The 23435-nt window shown below is 48.7% G+C and overlaps 1 protein-coding gene across 1 annotated transcript; it reads right to left on the bottom strand.

The window, feature by feature from the left end:
• Positions 1 to 10084: 10084 nt before the first annotated feature.
• On the bottom strand, positions 10085 to 23165 carry CFAP20 (cilia and flagella associated protein 20). The gene is made up of 6 exons (XM_081806518.1): positions 22808 to 23165; positions 13504 to 13583; positions 12671 to 12782; positions 11692 to 11880; positions 11024 to 11134; positions 10085 to 10524 (listed from the first exon to the last, which is right to left on the bottom strand). The coding sequence occupies exons 1-6, from the start codon at positions 22889 to 22891 to the stop codon at positions 10519 to 10521; spliced, it is 582 nt and encodes a 193-aa protein (XP_081662644.1). The 5' UTR covers positions 22892 to 23165; the 3' UTR covers positions 10085 to 10518.
• Positions 23166 to 23435: the final 270 nt, after the last annotated feature.

Raw genomic sequence — 23435 nt, 5'->3', positions numbered from 1 at the left:
CAGTCCGTCCATTCTCAGTGGATCCCCACAGTCCTATGAGGTGCCTATCACTACTGTAATTCTTGTTTCTACAAAATGGGAAGGCTCAGGAGGTCAACTTTATGGCCTGAGTTCACAGGGCGGGTAAGAGCCAGGACTCAAGCCCACATTGGCATGTCCTAGAGGGAAGGGCGTAACCTCTGGCCACTTGGCTCTTCCCTGCCCAGAGTGCTCTCATCTGTTCGTCTCATTGCCCTGCAGTGACCCCACAGGCAAGAAGGGCAGGTGCCACCAGAGAGTACTGTCTCCACCAAACTTGCTTTCTGCTGGGAGGGAGGTGCTGGGGAGGTCTGACTAGAAGGAGGGGGGTCTGGGCACTGACCACAGGCTGCCCAGCCAGCTCAGTCCCTTTCAGGCGGCTCCCCTGCAGCCCGTCTCTGTCACAGGGACCTTCTTTCCATCCCCACTGTTGCCAGCGGCACAGGGGCCAATATGGGGAGGTTATGTCCATCTTCCCCACCCCCTCCGCCAATCCAGACTACACTCAGGACACTAGCTTCATGTTCTGCATCCCCCATCTCCAGCCTGTTTCCTGGCCTGTCGTGGTCCTCTACAGCCCTGGTCTCAGGGAGGACCGTGTCCTGCTCCCCAACAGCCCCTGTAATTAATCATGCGGGCTGCCCTTCCAGTCAGGCCCAGATCCGGCCCCTCCAGCCCACCCTGCGGCCAGGCCCCAACACAGCCAGCCGTGTCTCGTGGTCAGAAGCCAGTGACCAATTCAAAATAACTATTTCCCTTGCCTCCAACACAACTGTCTTTGCTGGGGAGGACAACAGCTGCAAGGGATTAGGGGTGGGGAACAGAACCAGAGAGCCCCCCACCCTCAGCCCTACACCCAGGCCCAAACCCACACAGCTGGAGGCTGAGGCAGTGGATGTGGGGCCGAGGAGGCTGCCTACTCCAGTGTCCGGGGCTGCCTTACCCCGTGGAAGAAAGTCCTCCTCCCCACCCCAGCAGGAAGCACGAAGGGAGCTGGAGGGCCGCAGCCTCCCCGAGCCCCGGACCCCAGCCAGGCCCACCTGTGGCCACTGGGCCAACCTCCAAGCCTGAGGTTGCTGCCCAGAAGTCAGGAAGAAGGAACTGCATGCTCTTTCTACATCAGGAAGCCCAGTGCCCACTTCTGGGCCTTTGCTCCTGCTGTTCCCTCCGGATTGCCCTTCCCTTTACGGCCTGGTGTCCATGCCTCCTGACCCCTCAAAGTCCTCCTCCAGAAAGCCCTCCTCCTGCCCCCAACCCCCTAACTAAATTCAAAGACTGGAAATTACAGCCTTTACCTGACCACACACCGTCTCTAATGGTATTTATTTCTCACAGGAACAGATGCCTGGCAAGTTTGACACAAAACTGAAATGGAAGAACCACCTTCACTGGAGGAGATGGGGAGCTCTTTTGGACCCCACTGTTGAAATGGACCAGCCAGGCCTCACTCTGAGCAATGACCTCTCACCCCGGGGCTAGCTCAGGCGGAAGGACAAGGGGAGACATGACTGGGCTGAGGGAGGCCCCGAGTCAGGTGGGAGCTGAGTCCCCAAGGCAGGGCTCTATCACCGCAGTGCCCGCCCCAGGCACGCCTTACCAGGAATAGGGAGCTCCCTACCTTCCAGGGTGCTGCCTTTCTCTCAGAGTGGGTCCTCTGTGCCAGACATGGAGTCTGGCCGGGACTCGCCATCTTGCCCAGGGACCACTCTCTCCGCCCACTCCTCCCACCTGCCGGCTCCTCCCACCTGCCGGCTCCTCCCACCTGCCGGCTCCTCCCACCTGCCGGCTCCTCCCACCTGCCGGCCCCTCCCCGAGCTGCGCACCCCTTCCCAGCCGTCCCTTTCCTAGGGCAGCCTGATCCTTGCTTTCTTCCTCCAGGTCTTGGTCACAAGGGCTGTCAAGACCACGTTCAGAGCCCGCACCCCACACAAACACGAGAGCGGGCATATCCTCACGGACCTTCACCTGGTGGGCGGCACTTTTCCTCCTGCCCTGTTTCTCCCTTCCACCCCTTCCCTGCTTCTCCCTCATACTCTTCCAACTTTGAAGACAATCTTACATTACATGTATTTTTGGTAAACCACCTCATACTTTTTGGAACGGCCTGGTGTCCATGCCTCCTGACCCCTCAAAGTCCTCCTCCAGAAAGCCCTCCTCCTGCCCCCAACCCCCTAACTAAATGAGATGAGAGATATATGTTAGCAAGTAAATAAATATCTGCCCCGTGCCGTGCATTAATTTATCCTTTCCTACCCTTGCCTGAAGGCCCTTGGTGTCTTAGAAGGTGGCAGCAGGGCGCCTGGGTGGCTCAGTTGGTTAGGCGACTGCCTTCGGCTCGGGTCATGGTCCTGGAGCCCCGGGATCGAGTCCCGCATCGGGCTCCCTGCTCGGCGGGGAGCCTGCTTCTCCCTCTGACCCTCTCCCGTCTCATGTGCTCTCTCTCTCTCATTCTCTCTGTCTCAAATAAATAAATAAATAAAAATCTTTAAAAAAAAAAAAAAAGGTGGCAGCACAGGGAAGGGGTAGGTACTAAAGGGGACGGGCCAGCTATGCTTCTGTTACCTGTGTCCTGTGTCACTTAGGTTTTGGTAATCCGTTGCTACCTAGGGAACCACCCCAGAACTTCCTGGCTTAAAACCACCACTGTTTTATTTGCTCCTGGTTCCTGCACCTTCGCTGAGCTCTCTGGGCAGTTCCCTGGCTGGTCTTGCTGGGAGCCACCTGCGTAGCCTCACTCAGCTGGAAACTGAGGCCATGCTTCCGCACATAGTTTGGGCCTCCCAGTCCGTCCTCGTCCAGGGGCCTCTCCACACAGTCGCAGAGATGATTGCTCCAGCAGAGCAGCGGAGAGCCAAGAGTGTTTCCAACAGTAAAAACGCAGAAGCTGCTAGGCCTCCTTAAGGCTTTGGCTCGGAACGGACACAGCGTCACCTCTGCGAACACCCCGTAGTTAAAGCAAGTCACAGGGCCAGCACTGCACAAGGCGTCAATACCAGGAGGCAACGTTCATTGCAGGCCACTGCATTCACAGGCTGTCACAACATACGTGGGACACACTGGAAGCAGTACGTGAAAGATTGTAACAGTGGTAATCTGGGGTGGTGGGACTATGGGGTCTGTGAACGTCTCTATTTTTACATTTGAAAAAAGACAAGAAATAAAGGGGAGGCTGAGAGGAGGCATCCAGTTTACTCTTCTGGGTGGAGCTGTCCCAGGCAGCTGTCATGGCAAGTCCCCTTGATTCCCGGGAAGTTGGGGCCTTCTGCCTGATGGGGCCCTGAGAGGGTAGGGAAGCTGTTGCTGATGCCAGGGCCTAGCCCTCTGGGAAATGAGCCTTCATTGGAAAATGGGCTGGGCCTTACATTTACAACAGGCCTGAAATTTAGGCTTGAGACATCATGTCTGAATGAGGTTCACAGTGGCCGAAGTATCCAGCCAGGAGTGAAAGAAGATGATGCTCATCACTCACCATGCAATTCTGAACATGCATCCCATTCCCAAGGCTCATCACTTAAAATGCACCCTGAGTGTTTTTAATTAATCCAGCGATCCCTCATTGCTCCAAGGGTGGCCCAAAGATCAGCAGCATTAGCACGACCTGTGGGCTTATTAGAAATGCAGATTTTAGGGTCTCACCCCAGACCTGCTGAATCAGAACTTGAATTTTAACAAGATCCCCAGATGATTCTTATGCACAATTACATTTGGGAAACCTGTTCGAACCTGTTCTTAAAAACATGATTATACTACATTGAACCCGCCCGCCTTTTTTTTTGGCGGTGATAAAGTCTTATTTCATTTTAATGCAGTATCTAAAACAGCACTGTCCAATTAAAATTTCCTTTATCTATCTGCACTGCCCAATATGGTAGCCATTAGCCAGCTACAGAGCACTGGGAATGTGGCTAGTATGACAAAAGAACTGAATTTTAAGTTACGTTTAAATTAATTAAGATTTAATTTAAATGGCCACAGGTCACTAATGGCTACTGTATTAGCACGCATTTTAAATCTACTTCGTTTTTTTAAAGGTCTATACACCTAGAAAATTGCAGCCGGGCTCCCTTCATGTCCAGGGGATTTGCACAGCTGTGAGCTCCTTGTTACAATGTGATGTTATGATGTCAGAAGAAATATATATTTTGGTGCTTGACCCCAGTTCCTGGCCAGAACTCCTAAAACCTTTGTAATTTCCTATGCCATAAAGGTGCTAAGGAGCATCTTTTCGGATACTTGCTCTTTGACCTTGGTTCCTGACACAGAGCTCCTAAATCCCTTGGCGTCTCCTGGGTGACAGGAGTGTCTTTTGTTCTAATGAAGTGACTCTTGGCAGGCTCCTGGGCAGGTGCCCTGAACAGCCGAGCATGGTCAGAAGCTTGGAACTTTCAGCGGCCAACACCCATCCCCTGGGGGAGGGGAGAGGGGCTGGAGATTGAGTTAACCTCCACGATAAGGCCTCCATAAAAATCTCTAAAGTACGGGGTTTGGAGAGCTTCCAGTTGTGGGTGCCTCTGAGGTTCACGGAGCCCCCAGTGGGAGGGGAGTGTGGCCGCCACCATGGGTTCCCCATACCATGTGCGCTCAGCCTTCTGGGGGACGGGAGGTGCCCCGAAGCGCCCTTCAGGTCCCAGCGACTTCCTCAGGCAAGTGGGGCACAATGGGACAGCTGATGCTCACTTCCCACAGCAAAGGCTAATGGCCTTATCTGAGGTTGCTGGGATTTCCTGGGGCCAGGGCAGGGGCTAGTAAGGAGCATCTCCCCTCCCACACCCCTGTGCCAGCACGCCAACCAACGTGAGCACAAACTCTGGGAATGAATCTCTACTCCCTGTGATTATATAGGAATCTCAGAAATACCTATTCATTGGGGAAATGAGTCCAAATACGTGACTGGCTAGAAAAGTTATCCAGGTACCTGCGTCCCCAGTAAAATGGGGCCTAAGAATTTGGCAGGCCCAGCCACCTGAGACCTACAGAGGACTCCCCTGTGACCCTGCTTTCCCATTTGATCCCCTGCCACACATCCTCCCACGCCCCAAGGAAATGCACCCGAAAAGAGCACAGAGACACTTGGCCAAGCTTTCGGAACAGGTGGCCGGAATCTTCCTCACCTGCTTACTGGGCAACGTCCTACGCGTGGTCCAGGCTGTGCTTTCAGAACGGCACCCCGCCTGGTAGCCAGCCGCGAGGGACAGAGAACTACAGCTCTGCGCTACCTCTCGCGGGTGGTGGCTCCTGACAGTCCCCAGGACCCTGACATGCTGACTTCGGTAGGTTTCCAATACCAAGAAAAGAGGCTTGAAAGGATTCTATTCTTCAGAGTTCAAGTGAACATGAGAGCGGTCTTGGAAGGGAGACCGCTTCGGAGGGCTCCTTGGAACCCAAATGCTATTGTGCGAATGGACTGATTCTCCTGTATTTCCCGAACTGACTCTATTCCCTCCCAACTACCGGGAGGGTTCACAACTGAAGACTTGATGGAAGAGAGCTGGGGGAGACCCAAGTGACGAGAGAACTCATGAAAGTCCCTGTTCATCCTTATTCCCCTCCTGCGCTGAAAGAGCATAAGCTCTTGGTGGCATTTTCCAGCCCTTCGTAAGGGGATCCATCCCGTGTGCTTCCATATCCCACCCCTTGCACACTGTTTTGCTTTGCTTCAGACACCATGGATACCAAGAAGCACAATTTTTCCAAGGCTCATGTTCCATCCAGATGTTCAGTGCCTTGTGGATTTACGATCTGGAGTGCCTCATGCCACAGCCCAGAGGCCCTGGTGGTTTGCATTATAGGACTCCATATTTCAGGTTCTGGAAAAGGGGCAGAGATATAAGTGACATACTAGAATTTTGTATAAAAGGAACTTAAAGCTTGAGGGGCGCTTTGCTTTAGGCTTTCCTTTCTTCCCAGCATCTGGCCTCTCTGCACTCAACTCTTGCTCACTCCAACTTGGAGCAGCTTCTCCAGTGACAGAAACAGCAAAAATCACCAGGGGAAAGTGTTAACGTGGAGATTTCTGGGCCAGATTTAGATCTATTGCCAGCGAATCTGCATCTTAATGAGCTGGGCCCCAAGAGCCTGCATTTTAATAGGCCAGGGCTAAGTAATCTAAATTTGACCTTTTTAAAAATGAGAAGTATAATCAGAAGAATATATTCAACAGTGTGTGTAATTCAAATTGTACTGAAGCAAACATCTGTGTGTCAATACTGCCCAGATTAGGAAATAAAGCCCCAGTGGCCCTCAGAAGTCCCTAGCAGCACCTCTCCCATCACTCCTGTCCCCCTGCCCCACCCCTGTAGAGCAGTCTCCTGAGTTCACAGATACTCAGTCCCCGGCCTGTCACTAGGGACTGCTGTTCATCAGTGCATCCAGAACAGTGCACTGTTTGGCTTATCTAGAAATCAGAGAGAAGTGGAATCGTTCCTAACACGCTGTACCTTGCTTCCTTGCTGTTTGCGCGCTTCCGCTCTTGCTGCACCTAGCGGCACAGTGTCCCTCTTCAGGGCTGTATTGTATTCCGCCGTGTGAAAACCACACAACTGATCGGAGCCCTCATTCGTGGGCGTCTCTTGCAGCCCAACACTGAGGTAAGTCTCCTCATCTGGCTGCTTTGTTGAGGAGGAAACAGCGGGTCAAAGATGTTGAGTGATTTAAGAGCCCGGCCGGCGTGGGGGTTCGACAGCCTGAGTTTGAAATCTACCTCTAACCTTACCTCTGAAATCTATTTAAGAGCCCTGCCGGCGGGGGGATCACTGTGTGAGCTCAGGCACGTTCATTTCTGTGCCTTGGTTTCCTCATCTGTAAAATAAGAGTAATAGGGCATTCCGTAGCACGAATGCATGTGAAGCAGTTAAAACTTTGCCCCTTCAAATACTTTCAGTTCATAAATGGGAACTGGGACTTCCATCTTACTTCATATTCTTTGTGTGGTTTAAACTCCCCATGAGCATGGGTTACTTTTGTGAACCGCTAGTGAAACACAAACCTTTGCCCCTACCGCTTTGTACCTTTAGCCTCAGTTGCTGAAGGTCCACTAACATGCAACCATGAAGTGACAACCAGGCCAGCGCTCACCACCAAGGGCGAGCTGAGTCTGGTCCTCGAGCTCTCTCCAGCAGCAACGTCTGACCTGGTTCAGCCACCCAGAGGGATTCTCCAACTTCTCACTGCCCTCTACCAAAAGGGCACAGCCAGCCACACAAGAGGCAGGAGGCCACCGACACCAGGAGGATGGGGATGGCACAGGACTCCAGTCAGGCGATCCGGGTCCTTGTTCCACCCCTGCCACTATCTGAGGGGCTAGCCCGCGTCTCTTGGAGCTGCAATGTCCTGAGCAGTAAAATGGAGGGACAGAGGGCTAGACAAGGAGAGTGCCAAGATCTTCCTCAGTGAATTCCTTGACCCTTGAGGCTTTGGGCGAAAGCCGCTGAGGTGCTGGGGAAATCAGCTTGGAGGTGGTTCTCTGGCATACCTGTCTTCCTGAGAAATGCCCCAGGAGGGGGCTGGCCTGGCTACAGGGAAAGCATTCAGTGGGCCAGTGGCGAATAAGGGCCATAGTGGATCCACTGCCCCCCAAGATGAGTTCTGCTGGGAATGGTTGCACACCTATCCCATCGAGTCCATGACAATTAACTAACACTCTCAGTTGGAAGGCAATTCCTTCTAAAACACACCTTGCGGGGAGCCTCATAATGCAACTCTGGCTGCTTCGAGTTCTATAATCTAAGGTCACTCTGGCCCCAGCACCATGAAGGAGGCCGCTAACCCTCACGGCCTGTCCCTTCCTCCTTCCCTCGGCCTCATAACTTGTTGTCGCCATCTTGCTGGTGAGCTGGAAGGCTGAGGGCAAGGGGCCACAATTCACACTGGCCTGGGGCCAGTGTAGATAATACATCCCATCACCCTCAACGCCCCCTCACTTCCGCTTGGAAGGATATGTAAAGCATCTGGGAAGTCAACAGCTGCGCCTTCCACCCCAAAGAGGGAGGTGAGGTAATCCCCATACATAGTCGGACAAGTGCCTCGGGGTGAAAGGGGCTCTGTGTGGAGGAGAGTGTGTTACTGTATTTCTCTGGACTTCCAGGAGCACTTCACTGATGGCCTGGCGCTGAGGGGCGACGGCAAGTTAACCGGGTCTTCTCGTCTGCACAAAAGCATCTTTCATCCCACAGTAGACCCCATATTGGAAGGAAGATTTCACTGTACAGTGACCAGAGACAGGGAGCTCTGGTGAGGTCCCTGGCCACCCCACTGCCACCCACTTCCGAGGATTCCAACCGTACTGTGACCCTGAAGGCGCAGGAGACAGGCACATAGAGTCTAACAACGGCAATGCCAGGAGGTTTGAGGATGGAGAAGCGGGACGACACTCAGCCGGGTCTGGCGTTGGCCCTGAAAGAAGAGGCACTGTCACCTGGGCGGACGGTGCCTGTCGGGGGGGAGCAGCATCCATGAGAAAGGCGGCCCCGGTCTAGTCTTTAGCAGGGAAAGAAAGGGCAGAGCTGTCCTGACTGAGCCCGCCAAACTGTCAGGCACTCAGCAGCCGTGGGGAGAAATGAAGCTCCGAGAGGCGCGCGACGTAGTGGGGGAGCCCGGTTCCCTCCAGACGGCCCGCCCCCAGCGCAGCCCCCGGCCGCCTCCGAGCCCTGGTGCTTACCCGCAGCGCGCTCTGGGGGACGACCACGCCCGACGACACTGCTTCTTGCCATTTAACTTCACAGAAGGCGGCAAGGGCAACGTCGAAGTCAGCGCTGTTTTTACCTCTCATCGAAGTTCAAAATGGCCGGGGCGCACGTTTGCAGCGCCATCCCTGTGGGATGGAACCAGATCCGGGGCGAGTTCCCTGGCGCGAGCACGGGATCTAAGATGGCCTTTTGTCCTTTCCTTGACTTGGAAATTCTTATTACATAAATATTACTTTTCTTTTCTTTTTTAAGATTTTATTTATTTATTTATTTGAGAGAGAGAGAGACAGCGAGAGAGGGAACACAAGCAGGGGGAGTGGGAGAGGGAGAAGCAGGCCTCCCGCGGAGCAGGGAGCCCGATGCGGGGCTCGATCCCACGACCCTGGGATCATGACCTGAGCCGAAGGCAGACGCTCAACGACTGAGCCACCCAGGCGCCCCCATAAATATTACTTTTCAAAAAAATTTTACCATACAAAAAGTCTGTACAATAACCATTCTCTCTAGACATCACTGTGCTCGTTCTTCTGTATCCTTCAAGCCCTAGGTATATCTGCATATGCTCTTCTCTGCCCCGAGACCGCTTTCCCCCAGAAACGTTACATATGGGAGAGTTGCATCATGTGTTTCACTTTTGTAAAGTTAACTATTTGTGCCAGGGTGGGTCATTCCACTAACCAAGAATATGCCCAAGAAGTGTGAGCAGGGAAAGCGGGGTATGGTTTCAGTTCTCATGTGCTTTAGGTGTTTAAAGAAACACTTTTCCTCTAAGTCCTTAAATTCAAGGCAAGTACTTCATCTGGAGCTCAAATAGGGACATGGGGATCGGCTGCCATGCTGAGGGACCCTGGGTATGCTGTTACAGAAGAGCATGTGGGGCTCCAATAGGATAACTTCCTAAGGTATTTAAGAGCATTCTGGGGGTACCTGGGTGGCTCCGTCGGCTGAGCATCTGACTCCTGATTTTGGCTCAGGTCGTGATCTCAGGGTCATGAGATCGAGCCCCAGGTCAGGCCCCACACTCAGCTCAGTCTGCTTCAGATTCTCTCACCCTCTCCCTTCTGCCCCTCCCCCCACTCTCACTTTCTCTAAATAAGTAAATAAATAAATAATAATAATAATAAAAAGTGGACTAGATGCCACTTTGTCTTAAGCTTAACATGGGCCCCAACCCCTAATAAGATGATTCTACTGGTCATAACGCTGTTCAAATTTTTTTCCATTTAGTTGATCTTGGGAGTTGTTCTAAATCAGTATCTATAGCTCTGTCTTGCTCTTTAAGTGCTTACTGCAAGCTATTCCATAGCATAAGTTTATGGGATGTTCTCTGGAAAGAGCTCTATGTTCACATCACAAAGGAATGAAAATAAACTAAGAACAAATTTACAAACCAAGAATATAGTATTTTATTCATTTCCGGATTATGAGTATTACACAGCATATACATATATTTAGATAATATATAAAACAATGCACAAACCGTAGGAAGAAATATTGGTCTGAGGTTGCCATATGGGACATCTTTAAATCTGTTAAGTTCGTGGTTAAGTGTATCTCCCCACACACTGAGGCAGGCAGCAGGATAAATTCCAGCATTCATGTTCCAAAGGACAGCTTATTCCCACTGCACTTACAATGCAATTATGGCATTATGGCATGGTCACTGGTGTCCACAACAGGGGACACCGAGTAATAGATAAAAGAACCACAGCACAGTAAACTAATAGAAATATTTGTTTTTTGCGTTGTCCTCCAGATAGTTTCCTTTTTAAACTAAGAGCCATGTCCGGCGGCTATCCCTTGAGTTGCATTCCAGTTATTGCTGGAGAAAAAGAAACAAACAGAAGAGGTATCAGTTTAAGTTATCAGAAAATAGATGGTCAGTGCCACTAACCGCCCCCCTCCCACCTCTGGTGACACCGGAGGGGACGCTGGGCTGTACGGAAATGTGTAATGTCAGCAGCAGTCAGGCACGTAAGCGGCCGCCATTTTGTCAGAGGAGACCAATGGGCTGCTAGTAATTTGGGGCTGCTAAAGAGGATGGAAGAGGATGGAAGACATTCTCCAAGGAAGGCCTGTGAGCAGGAGGCAGGGAGGGGCAGGACCACCTTGTGGAGGTGGAGACAGCAGTAACAGAACATTTCACAGGACTAATCCTGATTCAGTGCTGATGGTGGAAGAAGACCTTAGGAAGACCTTAGGATGAAAGGTACTCCGGCCCCTAGGTCAACATGGAGATGCTCTGCAGCTGGCCTCAGCAGAGTGCACTTTCCGGCTGCCCCAACTCACCATCTGGACTCCTCTGAGGAAGCCCGGCTTACCTTTGCTTTGTTCTGAACTGGGAGATACAGTTTGAACTCTGCTGGCAGTTCATCTTCTGAGTAGAGTCTGTCTGAGAAGTAAACCCGTCGGATGCGACAGTTTGCATGGATCTGTGGGTGCAAGACTTCTTTTAAGAAACAAAATATGGGGCGCCTGGGTGGCTCAGTTGGTTAAGCGACTGCCTTAGGCTCAGGTCATGATCCTGGAGTCCCGGGATCGAGTCCCACATCGGGCTCCCTGCTCGGCGGGGGGTCTGCTTCTCCCTCTGACCCTCCTCCCTCTCATGTGCTCTCTCTCATTCTCTCTCTCGCAAATAAATAAAAAAATCTTTAAAAAAAAAAGAAACAAAATATGACTGGCCTTCCTCTTGTCCTGCTTCTCATGAAGCCCCTCCCATGATGCTGTCAAAGCTTCATCTCTTTGGCATCTCCTCAGCATGGCTTAGGGGTGGGTTCTGGCAACAGGGATATTTTGCTTGCTATGTTCTCCCACTGTATCTGAGCACACACCTGATGTGTCCTGGACCTCTCTGAGACCTCTAGACAGTGACTTGGGCACTCAGCCAGAAAGCCACACTGTTCTGTCACAAGGGCCACAAGCCAGTAACAGGCAGAGCAGACTTCCCTCTCCCGTTTGGGGCTCCATCAGAAAAGGAGCCAGCCAGTACCTGCACTCTTAGGGTCTCGATATAATTTGTGCCATATGCCCGCCTAGTGAAGTCTGACAGATTGAACTGAATCTGGTTCCAGCCATCATCCAGCCTCATGGGCATGGTACAGATGAAGGGTTTGACGCGGGTGGTGCTCTGGTAGTTACTCGCCCGAAACCGCCGACGCACATTCTTGTCATCTAGTACCTATGAAACACAGAAAAAGAGCCACATTAACTCTACCTTGGAAGAAGCAAACAACCTTGGTGAGGCAAGGGCCTGAGCACCCACAGCCCGGTTTCCCAAGGCTGAGTGAGGCCCAAGGGAGAATAAACAGACCGGATACAGGTCACACTAGATGCAGATGGCCCGGAAGTAGCAAGTTTATCTTGTCCGTTGCTGAGACAACACCAGCTTCTTAGGGCACATGACACAGCCGAGGGCCCACAGACCATAGAAAGATTTCATAAACGTTCTCCCATTTGAAAAATCACAAATATTAGAACAGAGACCAACAATAACCAGTATGGAACGGACACTACTCTAACCTTTAAGCTTTGAAATCTGATAGCTATCATTCAGATTTCCTAGGTGCTTGCTGCTGCTTTAAAGACTTGGCATGAGGGGCTCCTGGGTGGCTCAGATGGTTAAGCGTCTGCCTTTGGCTCAGGTCATGGTCCCAGGGTCCTGGGATCGAGTACCGCATCGGGCTCCCTGCTCAGCAGGGAGCCTGCTTCTCCCTCTGCCTCTCTCTCTCTGACTCTCATGAATAAATAAATAAAACATTAAAAAAAAAAAAGACTTGGCATGAAAGTCTGATTACTAATACCAACTTTATGTTGTCATAATAATGGCCGTATCAAGTGTCTAGCAGAGGCAGAAAAGAAGACACACAAAAGAATAAGGATACTTTCCTAGAGCTACTTTTCTCCTGCAAGTTGACAGGCTATCCCTCTGGGAGAGCTAAGAGTATACACATTCATGTGCATCTACTAACCTGTACTTCAAAGGTAAAATATTTCTTCAGATTTTTGATAATCATGACGAGGAAGGGAAGCTTAATCCCCAACGTCTTCTTTGGGTCTGCAGGACACGTGATATATGTGGTGCTGCAGAGAGAGGGGACACTAGTAAACACACCAGTTGCCTTTTCCTCTGTGGTATACACCGTGAAAACACTCGGTCCAAGAGGTAAATTGGAGAGTAGATCTAAAAGATCCAGATACATCATCTAATAATCCCTCAATCCGGATGCTTTAAAAAACAAACAAACAAACAAACAATGGTGGACTCTGAAACACAAGCTTCACACAGAACTATATATCAACAAGAAAATACCTGAAAAACAAAGCCAGGCTGGTGAGCTGAGCAATTTCCTGCAGTGAGAGAAGACTCCCCTCTGGTCTAAGAGAGCCATCAAGTGATAGAAAACCCCAACTAAGACCACTGTGGCCCGGAAAACCACACTGTGGCCCAGGCCACCCACTGGATGATTAGTGCCGCCCCCCCCATGCATGTCCACGAGCCTTGGTTACGTATAATAACATAACTAACACACAGCACTTACTATGGGCTGAGCAGGCGCTAAGTGTGTTTATACACAATTCACTTAATCTTCACAATAACCCCGTAAGGAAGGTGTCCTGTTATCCCTATTTTACAGATGAGAAAACTAAGGCCTGGGGGATCAAGCAACTTGCCCGGGGCAAGGTGTGAGCAGCAGAGCTGGATCCCCAGTGGGTGGTCGGCCCCGCAGTCCCTGCTATTAGCCTCCACGACGTACTGCCTCGCTGGTGCGGGGGTCTCCGGGTGAACAGGCAGGCTGCCTACCTGACATTTGTTCCTTCAATCTCTAGCACCAGGGACTGGATGTCGTTATCAGTGATTCTTTTGATGTGGCCATTCCGCACCTACAATGAGGAAAATGAAACTGATCAGTACTGAAATATTTGGCAATAACTTTGTTAAGATTGTGAAGGCCGAATGGACCATTTAAAGAAGACCACAGTAGCCATTGGGGCGTAACGCAAAGATCTCTGCGACATGGGAGACTGAGCTTGTATGGAAGTAAGCCACGATGTTACCTCTCTACGGGGTCCCATCAACCAGTACAGGAATTGCAGGTGACCTGGCAATCTGTAGGTCAGGATAACGTTGTACGCACTGTGCACCAGGGACGTTCTTATACATTCTCTGACTAATCCTAGCAACAACAAAAATCTTCAAGGTAGGTGGTATTTTACAGATGTAGGTGGTATTTTTCTCCTCTGCTTCTGCCCCAGGGTAATGCAAATAAGGATCCTGAGAGTCAGGGTTAAGGACCAGGCTTTCCATGGCCCGCGCTGCCTCATGCACTCCGGCCAGAAAGGCTGAACGCTGGATGCCACTGAGGAGGAGGTGGGCAACCAAAACATGAAAGCATAACGCCCCGAGTATGAAGCATCATTTCTATCTTCCACAATGCTTCTCACACTATGCTCCTACTTCCTGCTTCCCTACCTTCTGTTCCCTAAATTTCCGTTTTTTCAAGTTTTCTTTTTTTTTTTTTTTAAATTAAATTCTAGTTAGTTAACACAGTGTAATACTAGTTTCAGGAGGATTCAGTGAATCACTGAATTGGTGGGATACAACACCCAGCGCTCATCACAACAAGTGCCCTCCTTAATGCCCATCACCCATCTAGCTCCTCCCCCACCCACCTCCCCTCTAGGAACCCTCAGTTTGTTCTCTATTGTTAAGAGTCTCTTAAATTTCAACTTTCTAAAGTAAGAATTCAAGTCTCATCTTTGCCATACACAGAAGCCCTTCTTTAGCATTTCATCCCACACCGACCTCTCTTCTTTCTGATTTGTTTGTCCGGCTCATGTAGCCTAGAGGACATAATTTAGCACTTCATCCCACATTGTTTTGTATTGTCTGCTGCCTATGTAGGAGGTACAATATGGGGAGGGATCAATACTCAGTACGGATTTCCCTTCTCAAAATAATTCAGGAAAGCAGAATTACCTTCAAGTTCTAAACTCTGAAGCACCTAATATGGATAGAGCAGAGATAGGCACAGGCATTTTTGACACGGGGCTGGCCTATTAGGGCTGAATGTATTCACACATGAAAAAGATCAAGCAGCTTTAGAATAGTATGCACCAAAAGCATGCAGTCTTTTTCCAGGTATAGTGAAAATGGCTGTATCGGCCTGTCATAGTCAATGACTCAATCCTTTGGCCTTCCACTAGGCTTGCATATAAAGAGAGAGCACAGTGCCAAGTCTGACAGACAGTTATATTTTTCAAAACGGATTATTAATAATATGGCATTTTGTGTTAAGACCTCAGTCTCTGTGACCTCTGTTACTATGAATTTGATCCACTTGTGGTGTGCTTGGTGTTCCCATGGGATATGTAATATCACTGCCCATCTTTTTCTGCAAGATGCAACTGAGTCCTGTCTCCTCAAAAAAGTATTTTAAGCTCAAAGGTAGGGATCAAGTATTAAGCATCGTTTGTATCTTCCACAATGCTTGGTACTATGCTAGGCATAAACTAAGCATTCAAATATTTGCTGACTTCTGGAATTTGTCACCCTGAGAGTTGGCAAGGATGAATAGATTCAAGGAGGATTTTTTAAAAATTCCTGGATAACATATCCACCATGGACTATTATAGGAAGCCAGAGAGCCTGGGGTTTATCACAAAGCCAAGGAGGCTGCCAGTGTGAAGAATGCTTTCCCACAAATCAGCCTTTGGTGCCCATTATCAGAGACAGAATGCATGGTGGATGGGCCCCAGATCTCTGCCAATGCAGCATTTCTTAGGTTCTTAAGACACAAATGTCACATTGAAGTGCTTCTCAAACAAAGCTGGTGACACCCAATGCCCTCCTGCTTCGAATTCTGGGCCACTTTCCCAGGGAGATTAAGAGCACAAAGCCTTGGGTCTGTGTAGCACATGCCAACACTGCCCACCTCATCCCCCATATAAACACTCTGGACCGAAGTGGCAGTATTCCTCCTCTGTTTGCTAGCCCACAGCTGCTGGGGAAAATCAGACTTGTTGGTGAAGGAGGAATCAAACGAGAAATTATTTCCATTTCCAAGTAACATGATGCAGTCACATTGCTAAGAGCCACCAGTATTCCAGCAAGATGCAAACACTAATTTTATGACATACTGCTAATTATGCTAATATAATTATAGTTATAACTAATAAAACTTCATTCTTTCTTTAAAAGATACATAATGCTGGCGCCTGGGTGGCTCAGTCGTTAAGCATCTGCCTTCAGCTCAGGTCATGATCCCGGGGTCCTGGGATCGAGCCCCACATGGGGCTCCCTGCTCAGCGGGAAGCCTGCTTCTCCCTCTCCCACTCCCCCTGTTTGTGTTCCCTCTCTCGCTGTCTCCCTCCGTCAAATAAATAAAATCTTTAAAAAAAATAAAATAAAAATAAAAGGTACATAATGCAACTATCAAACAGATGGTTAACTTGAAAAGATTAAGGGCTCAAGGACAGCTAAAAGGCAACTTGTTGCAATTTACCCAACACTGCTTGAAAGCATGGCCTCAAATCTTATGTCTCTCCCAGCACAGTGAGAATTCTCTCTCAGCTTCAGAAAGCCCAGCCAGATTTCATAGGGAGGAAATGTTAGGAAACTTGCTTCTGCCCATCTCAAAGTTTATAGCAGATGACTTCACTCCAGCAAATGCGATTATTCAAGTCTTTACAGAAGAAAACAATGCCTTACACTGCACGCAGAAGCCAACAGACTGGAAGCCAAAACAGACTTGGTATATTCTCTTCTGCTTCTGCCCCAGAGGCAAGCTCATTTTTAGCTAGACTTTCAATAACTTCTTAAAGAGAAATTTCTCTCAACAACACATCAACCATCACACTCAGACTTAATTCTTACAAAATTAATTAACGTAATCCATAAAACAAGAGAACTCAGGAAAAAAGGCAGCTTTTTCAAAGGAATGTCCACCAGTCTGTCTGGAGTTTTAAGTATTCTCATATCACCAGCTGCCAGAGCTTTGAAATCAAATTAAGTTGATTTGTTAGTGAAGTATGATTCTTCTCCTTTATTAAGTTCACAGGGCTACAAACTCATTGGAAAAGCAGGGTGGGGTGGGGGCGCAATCAACCAGAGATATGAGCACTTAAAGGAAATCTCCCAAAACCTCTCTAGGCTCTAAAACTAGGATCAAAGGGAAAAGGGGGATGGACAATTGGGGGCAAGACCTTCCAACTGCCCTGGCAATCTGGCTGTCACCGCCTTAAATTGTAAAGGTCTTCCAGGAAGCCACCCCCTCCTCAGTCCAGCTTCTGACAAACACATATAACAAGATACATGGCCTCAGAAAGCATGGACTTCCTTTCCTTAGCTCCTTCTAGTTCAGAGGTTGTTAAGCAGGCCTGGCTTTAAAATGAAGAAAAAATGAACTGGTCAGCATTTATTACTTATGGTAGAAGTGGGTTTTATTTTACTTCCCTCTCTAAATGAGAAAGTGCCAATTGTTTTTGACTTTTCAATTCTTTTTTATTTCATGACACATTCCCACTATCAAGGTGTGGGTTACAAGTGTTTAATTCCTACAAAAAAATAAACAAAGCCAATCTTATATTTTTTTTTCATGAACTCACTATCCCCACCTACCTGCTCCCCACCGCCCCCACCCAACTGCCATCCCCAAGCTATGAGCTGCAGAACCCAGGCTGCTAGCTATTACAAATGAGAACGGTTCTCAGCCTCTGCAGACACCAGGAAGGGAACCTTCAAGCCCTTCTTGAAATCACTCTCCCAGGCTTTCCATGGTTGCTGGGGCAACTAATAAAGAACACTGATTTTTTTTTTTTTTCAATGTAAGCTCCAGGGAGGAGGGTCAAGCTGAGGGGGAAAAAGTACTCCTGGGATAGGAAGCTGGCCAATGCTCCATATTTCTTCAAGTGTTTTAAAAATAACACATGAGTTGTATGCATTCCCTACCCCCACCTTTCATTTCTCTGGCTCCACCCACTTACCCTGGCAGACAGCTGAGCCCTCAGCCATCTGGCATCCTAGTCTTAATGACACATATTCCAATTTACATTAAGCCATTAGAGCTGTCCATTTCAGCAGGAAAGTTTCTGCCCGCAGCTAGGGGCTGGGATCTAAGTCTGAAAACAGGCAGAGGGAGACCTCTGTGGGGAGAGCTGGGCATAGCTCGGTCTCAAGGCTAGGGCTTTGCAGGCTCCAACGAGTCAATTAAGTGCATTGCTAACCAGTCTTCCTAGCAATGCCTTGCAAGGGCAAGTATAACTAAAACCCATGCCTTCGCCCAATTATAGTAAAAGCTGTTACTCAGAATAATAAACATCATCAGACTGATCCAGGGAACGTCTGGGAAAAAAAAAAAAAAACCAACAGTTGTACTACCTTCCCATCCAAATGCCCTCGACTCTGCTACTGGAAACCACAGCAGTTTAACAACGTACCAATAAGGTTTGCTAATTAAAAACTAGGGTGTGGAAACGACTTTTCTGGAGACAATTCATTTTTAAAATTGGGAACAGGGAAAATAAATAAAATTAGGAACGGGGAATGGGAATCTAATACTATCCAGCAACAACCACAAAAAGTCTGGTTCTAATATTTAGCTTTGGAACAGGCGAAGATCAGCAGCAGCTGAAAGACAAGGTGAGAGGCGAGAAAGGCAGAGAGGCTGGTAGGAATTAACATTCTCATCTAGTAGACTTTTAGTATAGTAGACTTATATGTTGAAATACGAAAACTATGCTTTATACAGCATAGATGGGAAGAGAACCATCTGGTATTTTCTTTACAAACCAGAAGTAATGTCTACATTAAACATAAAAGTCCTTTAGTAAATGTATTATCTGCTGGTCCCAGAAGTTAAGGGAACATCAAGAAACCCTTAATTTCTCCTAAGGTGTTGGTTTGAAAAATTAGCCGCCTTGGGGCTCCTGGGTGGCACAGTTGGTTAAGGTCTGACTCTTGGTTTTGGCTCAGGTCATGATCTTAGGGTCATGGAATCAAGTCCCACTTTGGCCTCTGGCTCAGTGGGGAGTCTGCTTGAGACTTTCTCTCCCTCTCTCTCTGTCCCTCCCCCCACCACCCACCCTCCCTCTCTTGTGCTCTCAAATAAATAAACTTTTTTTTTTAAAGATGTTTTTATACTCTTTTTTTTTTTTTAAAGATTTTTTATTTATTTGACAGAGAGAGACACAGCGAGAGAGGGAACACAAGCAGGGGGAGTGAGAGAGGGAGAAGCAGGCTCCTGGCTGAGCAGGGAGCCCGATGCGGGGCTCGATCCCAGGACCCTGGGATCATGACCTGAGCCAAAGGCAGACGCCTAACCACTGAGCCACCCAGGCACCCCAAGGCCTCTGCAATTTTTAAAAAAGTTTATTTGGGGCGCCTGGGTGGCTCAGTGGTTAACCATCTGCCTTCAGCTCAGGTCATGATCCCAGGGTCCTGGGATCAAGCCCTGCCTCAGGCTCCCTGCTCAGCAGGAAACCTGCTTCTCCCTCTCCCACTCCCCGTTTGTGTTCCTGTTCTTGCTATTTCTCTCTGTCAAATAAATAAATAAATAAAGTCTTTAAAAAAAAATCGCAGAGGTCTTTATCAGGAAGTTTACAGTGTAGCCAGGCATAGAGATTTTCAGAAGCTAATTTCAAGTATGAGGAGTATGATGAAAAGGAAGTAGAGATTCTATAAGGGGATATAAATGAACTTAACCTGGAGGGGCAAGTGGATATAAACTAACGTAAACTGAGGAAGTGCCTTTGCGCTGTGACCTAGAGACTAACGAAGAGGTGGCAGGGTGAGTCCCAGCAGAGGGACCGTCAGGTATAGAAGCCTGAAGGTTCGAGAACATGACCTCTTTCACTTGAGCGGGAGGTCACTGCTGAGGGGGGAACCTGGGGGAGGTGAGCCTGGAGAACCAGTGAAGCGGGCACCAGACCATGTGCTGTGTGGCCTGAGAGCCATGTTAAGGTTTCTGGACTGGAAAAGCCCTGGTAAATGACAAAATTATTCTAATTTCCGAAGTCTGACTTTACTGCACTTCCTATTCCTAGGCATCAGGTATAGACTTATTTACTCTTGAGCAAATTCCTCAGTTTCCTACCCTATTTAATACTGTACGCCGTAACTCTGTTGCCAAGCATTTTATATACATCTTCATTTAATCTCCAAAACCATGGGAGGAGGTGGCATCATTACAAAATGAGAAAACTGAGTAGGTAAGTACTTGCCCAAGGTTACACGGCAGAGGACAGAGGGCAGAGCCAGGACACAAATCCACACTGTCCCAACTCTAGCCCTGGGGTTTTAAGGTAAAATACTTTTCTTCCCCTTAAGGAACTTGCAGTCTAGTGGGAAATACACAATAAGCTGGCAACTGCCATACAGTGTGATGTAGAGGGCCACAGGCGCACACAGGAGACCTAACTTAAGCTCCCAGTGAAATAATGTTTGAGATTTGAAGGATGGGATGGGGGCAGTGTATGAACTTCAAAGAGTGATGGATAAACGCAGGTGTTACAAATGTTAGTAACCACACCTGTGAAAACGGAGTTTGTCATTCACTGGTATCAAGAATATGGCATCCACTCCTCACGTTCATAAGGAGACAGAGCCTGAACAGAAGCCAAACCTAATTTTTCACAGAAAACAAACTATAGAAATCCTGTCTTCATAAACTCGAGAAGGAGAATAGTAAAGTTTGTGAAATCAAAACAGCAAAAATAGCCATATATACCTACTGGCAAAGGTCAGGGTCATTTGTCCATCCCTCCCTCCAAACTTTGCCTTTACTAAAACTTTTCCTTACTCCCTGAGAGCAGGGAACATGTCTTCTTCTCTTTGTATCTCCCCAAATCTACACAGCACCTGTGACTTAACTGTTGCTCAATAAATCTTTGATAAGTATATCAATTCCCAGTGTTTCCCCAACTGGGTTGGATTCCCAACACTTCCTGAGGACTTCGTAATATAGTCAAGAAAAGGCACACATACAACAAAGCCTATGGATCTGACCCCAAACTTGCCGTTTTCCTCCCTTCCCTTTTCTTGCCCCAGGGGAAAAAATTCACCCCTAAACACTTTTCAGTCTAAATACGAAAAGTAGAAAACGTAATTAACTTTTACTATTACAAGAACTTTGATTAAAATGAGTGTTATTCTAAATGTTTTCTTTGCCAAAATGTCTGTTTAATTTACTCCATGTAACCCTGCCAGTTGTTCTAATGTTTTCACACGTGTTTATTAGGGTACCATCCGACCTCTACTGGCGTTGTTACGGGACACAGTGCACCATGGTTACTTTGCTTTTATATTCCGTGTGTAAACATGTTGACTAGTCAAAGAGCTGCATTTGAAAAATAAAACACACTACAAAAGATCAAGCCCCGGAAGGGTTAAAATGGACAACTCTGGTAAGTTTCACCTACTAGAAATGCTGAGGCCTCTCTACCGCTGGAAGTTCTGGAAGTTCTCCGACCTGCTCTGTAAACCTCTCCTAGATCAAGTCCCATTCTCTAGTTCGACTGCCTCATATTGACACTTTTGTTACAATTTTATATTCAACGGCACACAGGTCACTCTCTCCATGCCTCCTGACAGCCCATAACTAAGTTAAGCCACAGCTGGGAAGCCATCATCCTTACAAAGTTCTCAGGTACATTCACTCCAGGTTCTCTTTGCAGAGATGCGATTTCAGTTTACAGCTTTTATTCCAATGTGAACAAAACCAAGGAACTGAAAACCTCAGAAATGTAGGGAAAAAATTAAGGAACTGCTTTCCTGTGTATTACCCTGAATTTGTGGATAGAAGCACTGTGAAAAAGGAAAGAAAATTGGTCAGATTTTTCACATAAGCATAAGGCCCAAACAACTCACTATATTCAGATCTTTCAACTATCTTATAAAAATGACATTAAGAACACACCACCCTCAAAACTGCTTTGGAAATGCAGAATTCCCTAGTGATGACAGGCAGAAGGCTATCTGTGTTCTCACCCAATCTCTGGGTGGCCCAAAACGCTTATCTGTGGATACAGGAAGACTTGTTTTGAGATGAAATCCAAGATTCTTGGCTTCATTACCAATAAACTGCTTATTTAGATTACTCCACATCCATCTCTATAAAAACACCATTCAACATACCACTTCTTTCAGTTGTCCCCTAAGGAATCACCTGTCTTCCACAGTAGAGTGCCTGTCTTAACTTATCCTTAAAAAAAAAAAAAGGGATAGCTGACTGGGAATATGCACGAGACAACTAGACCATGCTAGACATGCACATCCCCTATTCAATATCTCCAAAAAGACAGGAGATGAAGGAGAGGGTCATCATCTCCCGGGGTCAGTGAAAATGTTATCCAGTGGATACCTCAATAAAAATAATGAGGCTGGTACCCGGCTCTGAGCTTATTACTCCAAACAAAACTTTATCACAATTTTGCCATTCTTCTGATGTAGACATCAAGCACGGAAGGCACAGCACAGACCCCAAGAAGCAATGAATGTGGAGCAGGTGCCAAAGGCCCCCGAATTCCGCCCTGAGATCACTGGAAGGAAAGGAGCAAATGAATGAAATCCAAACATAACTGCCTTCTGGCTGTGCCCTTATAAGGTAGCCTGGAACAAAGGCTCTGTGTCTTGTGCCCAGCACAGTGCCTGGCACAAAACAGGCTATCAGTAAATATTTGTGAAATCAGTGAACAGCAGCTTCTTTCATCGGCGTGTTCCCAAAGCAATCTCAAGTAAGTTTATGCATTTCACGGTAGGAGATGGGCACTATCGATCCCACTATATAAATGGGGAAACCGAGGCTCTGAGGAACCGACTGACCAAGTCAAGACGGCGGCGAGGGACCACTGTCCCAACCACACCACGGCCACAGGACACTTAAACCCCAGCTACGCCCACCCCACACGCACCCCCCGCCCCCCGCTGCTGACACGACGTCCCCACCTCGCGCCTCTGTCACGCCAGCCTGGGGACAGGTCACAGCAGCGCCCGCCTGGCCACCCCGGAGCTCCAACTCGACACAACTACCCGCCACCCCGTCCCCAGCCCCCAGACGAGGAGGGGGCGCGGCCCCAGCACCCCGCCCAGCCACCGCCCCCCAGCTCCTAACCTTTTTGTCCCAGATCTGCAGGGGTTTGCTGCCAATGCTGTAGAGGATGGAGAGGAAGCCGCTCTGGAATGTGTTTTTGAACATCTCGCCCGCGGCCTGGCCAGCCGCGCCGGAGCCGACCTAGATACGGGCACCAAGTGGCGAAAGGAAAGCAGGGGCCGGCCCTGGTCCGAAGATGAGAAGCTGCGCTCCTGACCGCCTGATCTGTATTCACTCGCGGCTAAACTCGGACGCGAGACGCTATGTCCTCGAGTTTCAGCTCCCACAAGAAATAAACAACCTCAATTCGGAAACCACAGCAACTGCCGCCCGAGGGGCTCTCCCCGCCTTAAGTGGAGGCGGCGGGCCATGCGCCGCGTAACATGGATCCCTCCGCCTGCTTGACCCGCCCCTTGAGCGCGCGGAGCCCAATCCTGCCACAAGGATCACGGACTTCCGGTCCCTTCCGCTCTTAAGCCCCGCCCCAGTTCCGCCTCCTTGTGGAAAGAACTCTGTAGTCAAGGGACTATTTTTTCCGTCGTAGTCCCCCAGAGTTGCTTTTAGAAGGCGGAAGGAGACAGAGGATTATAGAATGTGTGAGACACGAGAACGGTGTCAAGGAAACGTGGCGGGGGTGGGGTCAGGGGCG

The sequence above is a fragment of the Leptonychotes weddellii genome, chromosome 16 (genome assembly GCF_054177405.1).
Source record: "Leptonychotes weddellii isolate Sample4059 chromosome 16, ASM5417740v2, whole genome shotgun sequence".
Lineage (NCBI taxonomy): Eukaryota > Metazoa > Chordata > Mammalia > Carnivora > Phocidae > Leptonychotes > Leptonychotes weddellii.
Note: the sequence above shows the minus strand (reverse complement) of the source record. Positions and strands in the feature narration are given on the sequence as shown.

Coding starts and splice junctions, on each gene's coding strand:
- CFAP20 (XM_081806518.1), bottom strand. CDS start 22,891: ATGTTCAAAAACACATTCCAGAGCGGCTTCCTCTCCATCCTCTACAGC. Junction 13,584..22,807: donor TGCAGATCTGGGACAAAAAG/GTTAGGAGCTGG, acceptor TCCTCATTGTAG/GTGCGGAATGGCCACATCAA. Junction 11,881..12,670: donor ATTTTACCTTTGAAGTACAG/GTTAGTAGATGC, acceptor TGTGTTTCATAG/GTACTAGATGACAAGAATGT.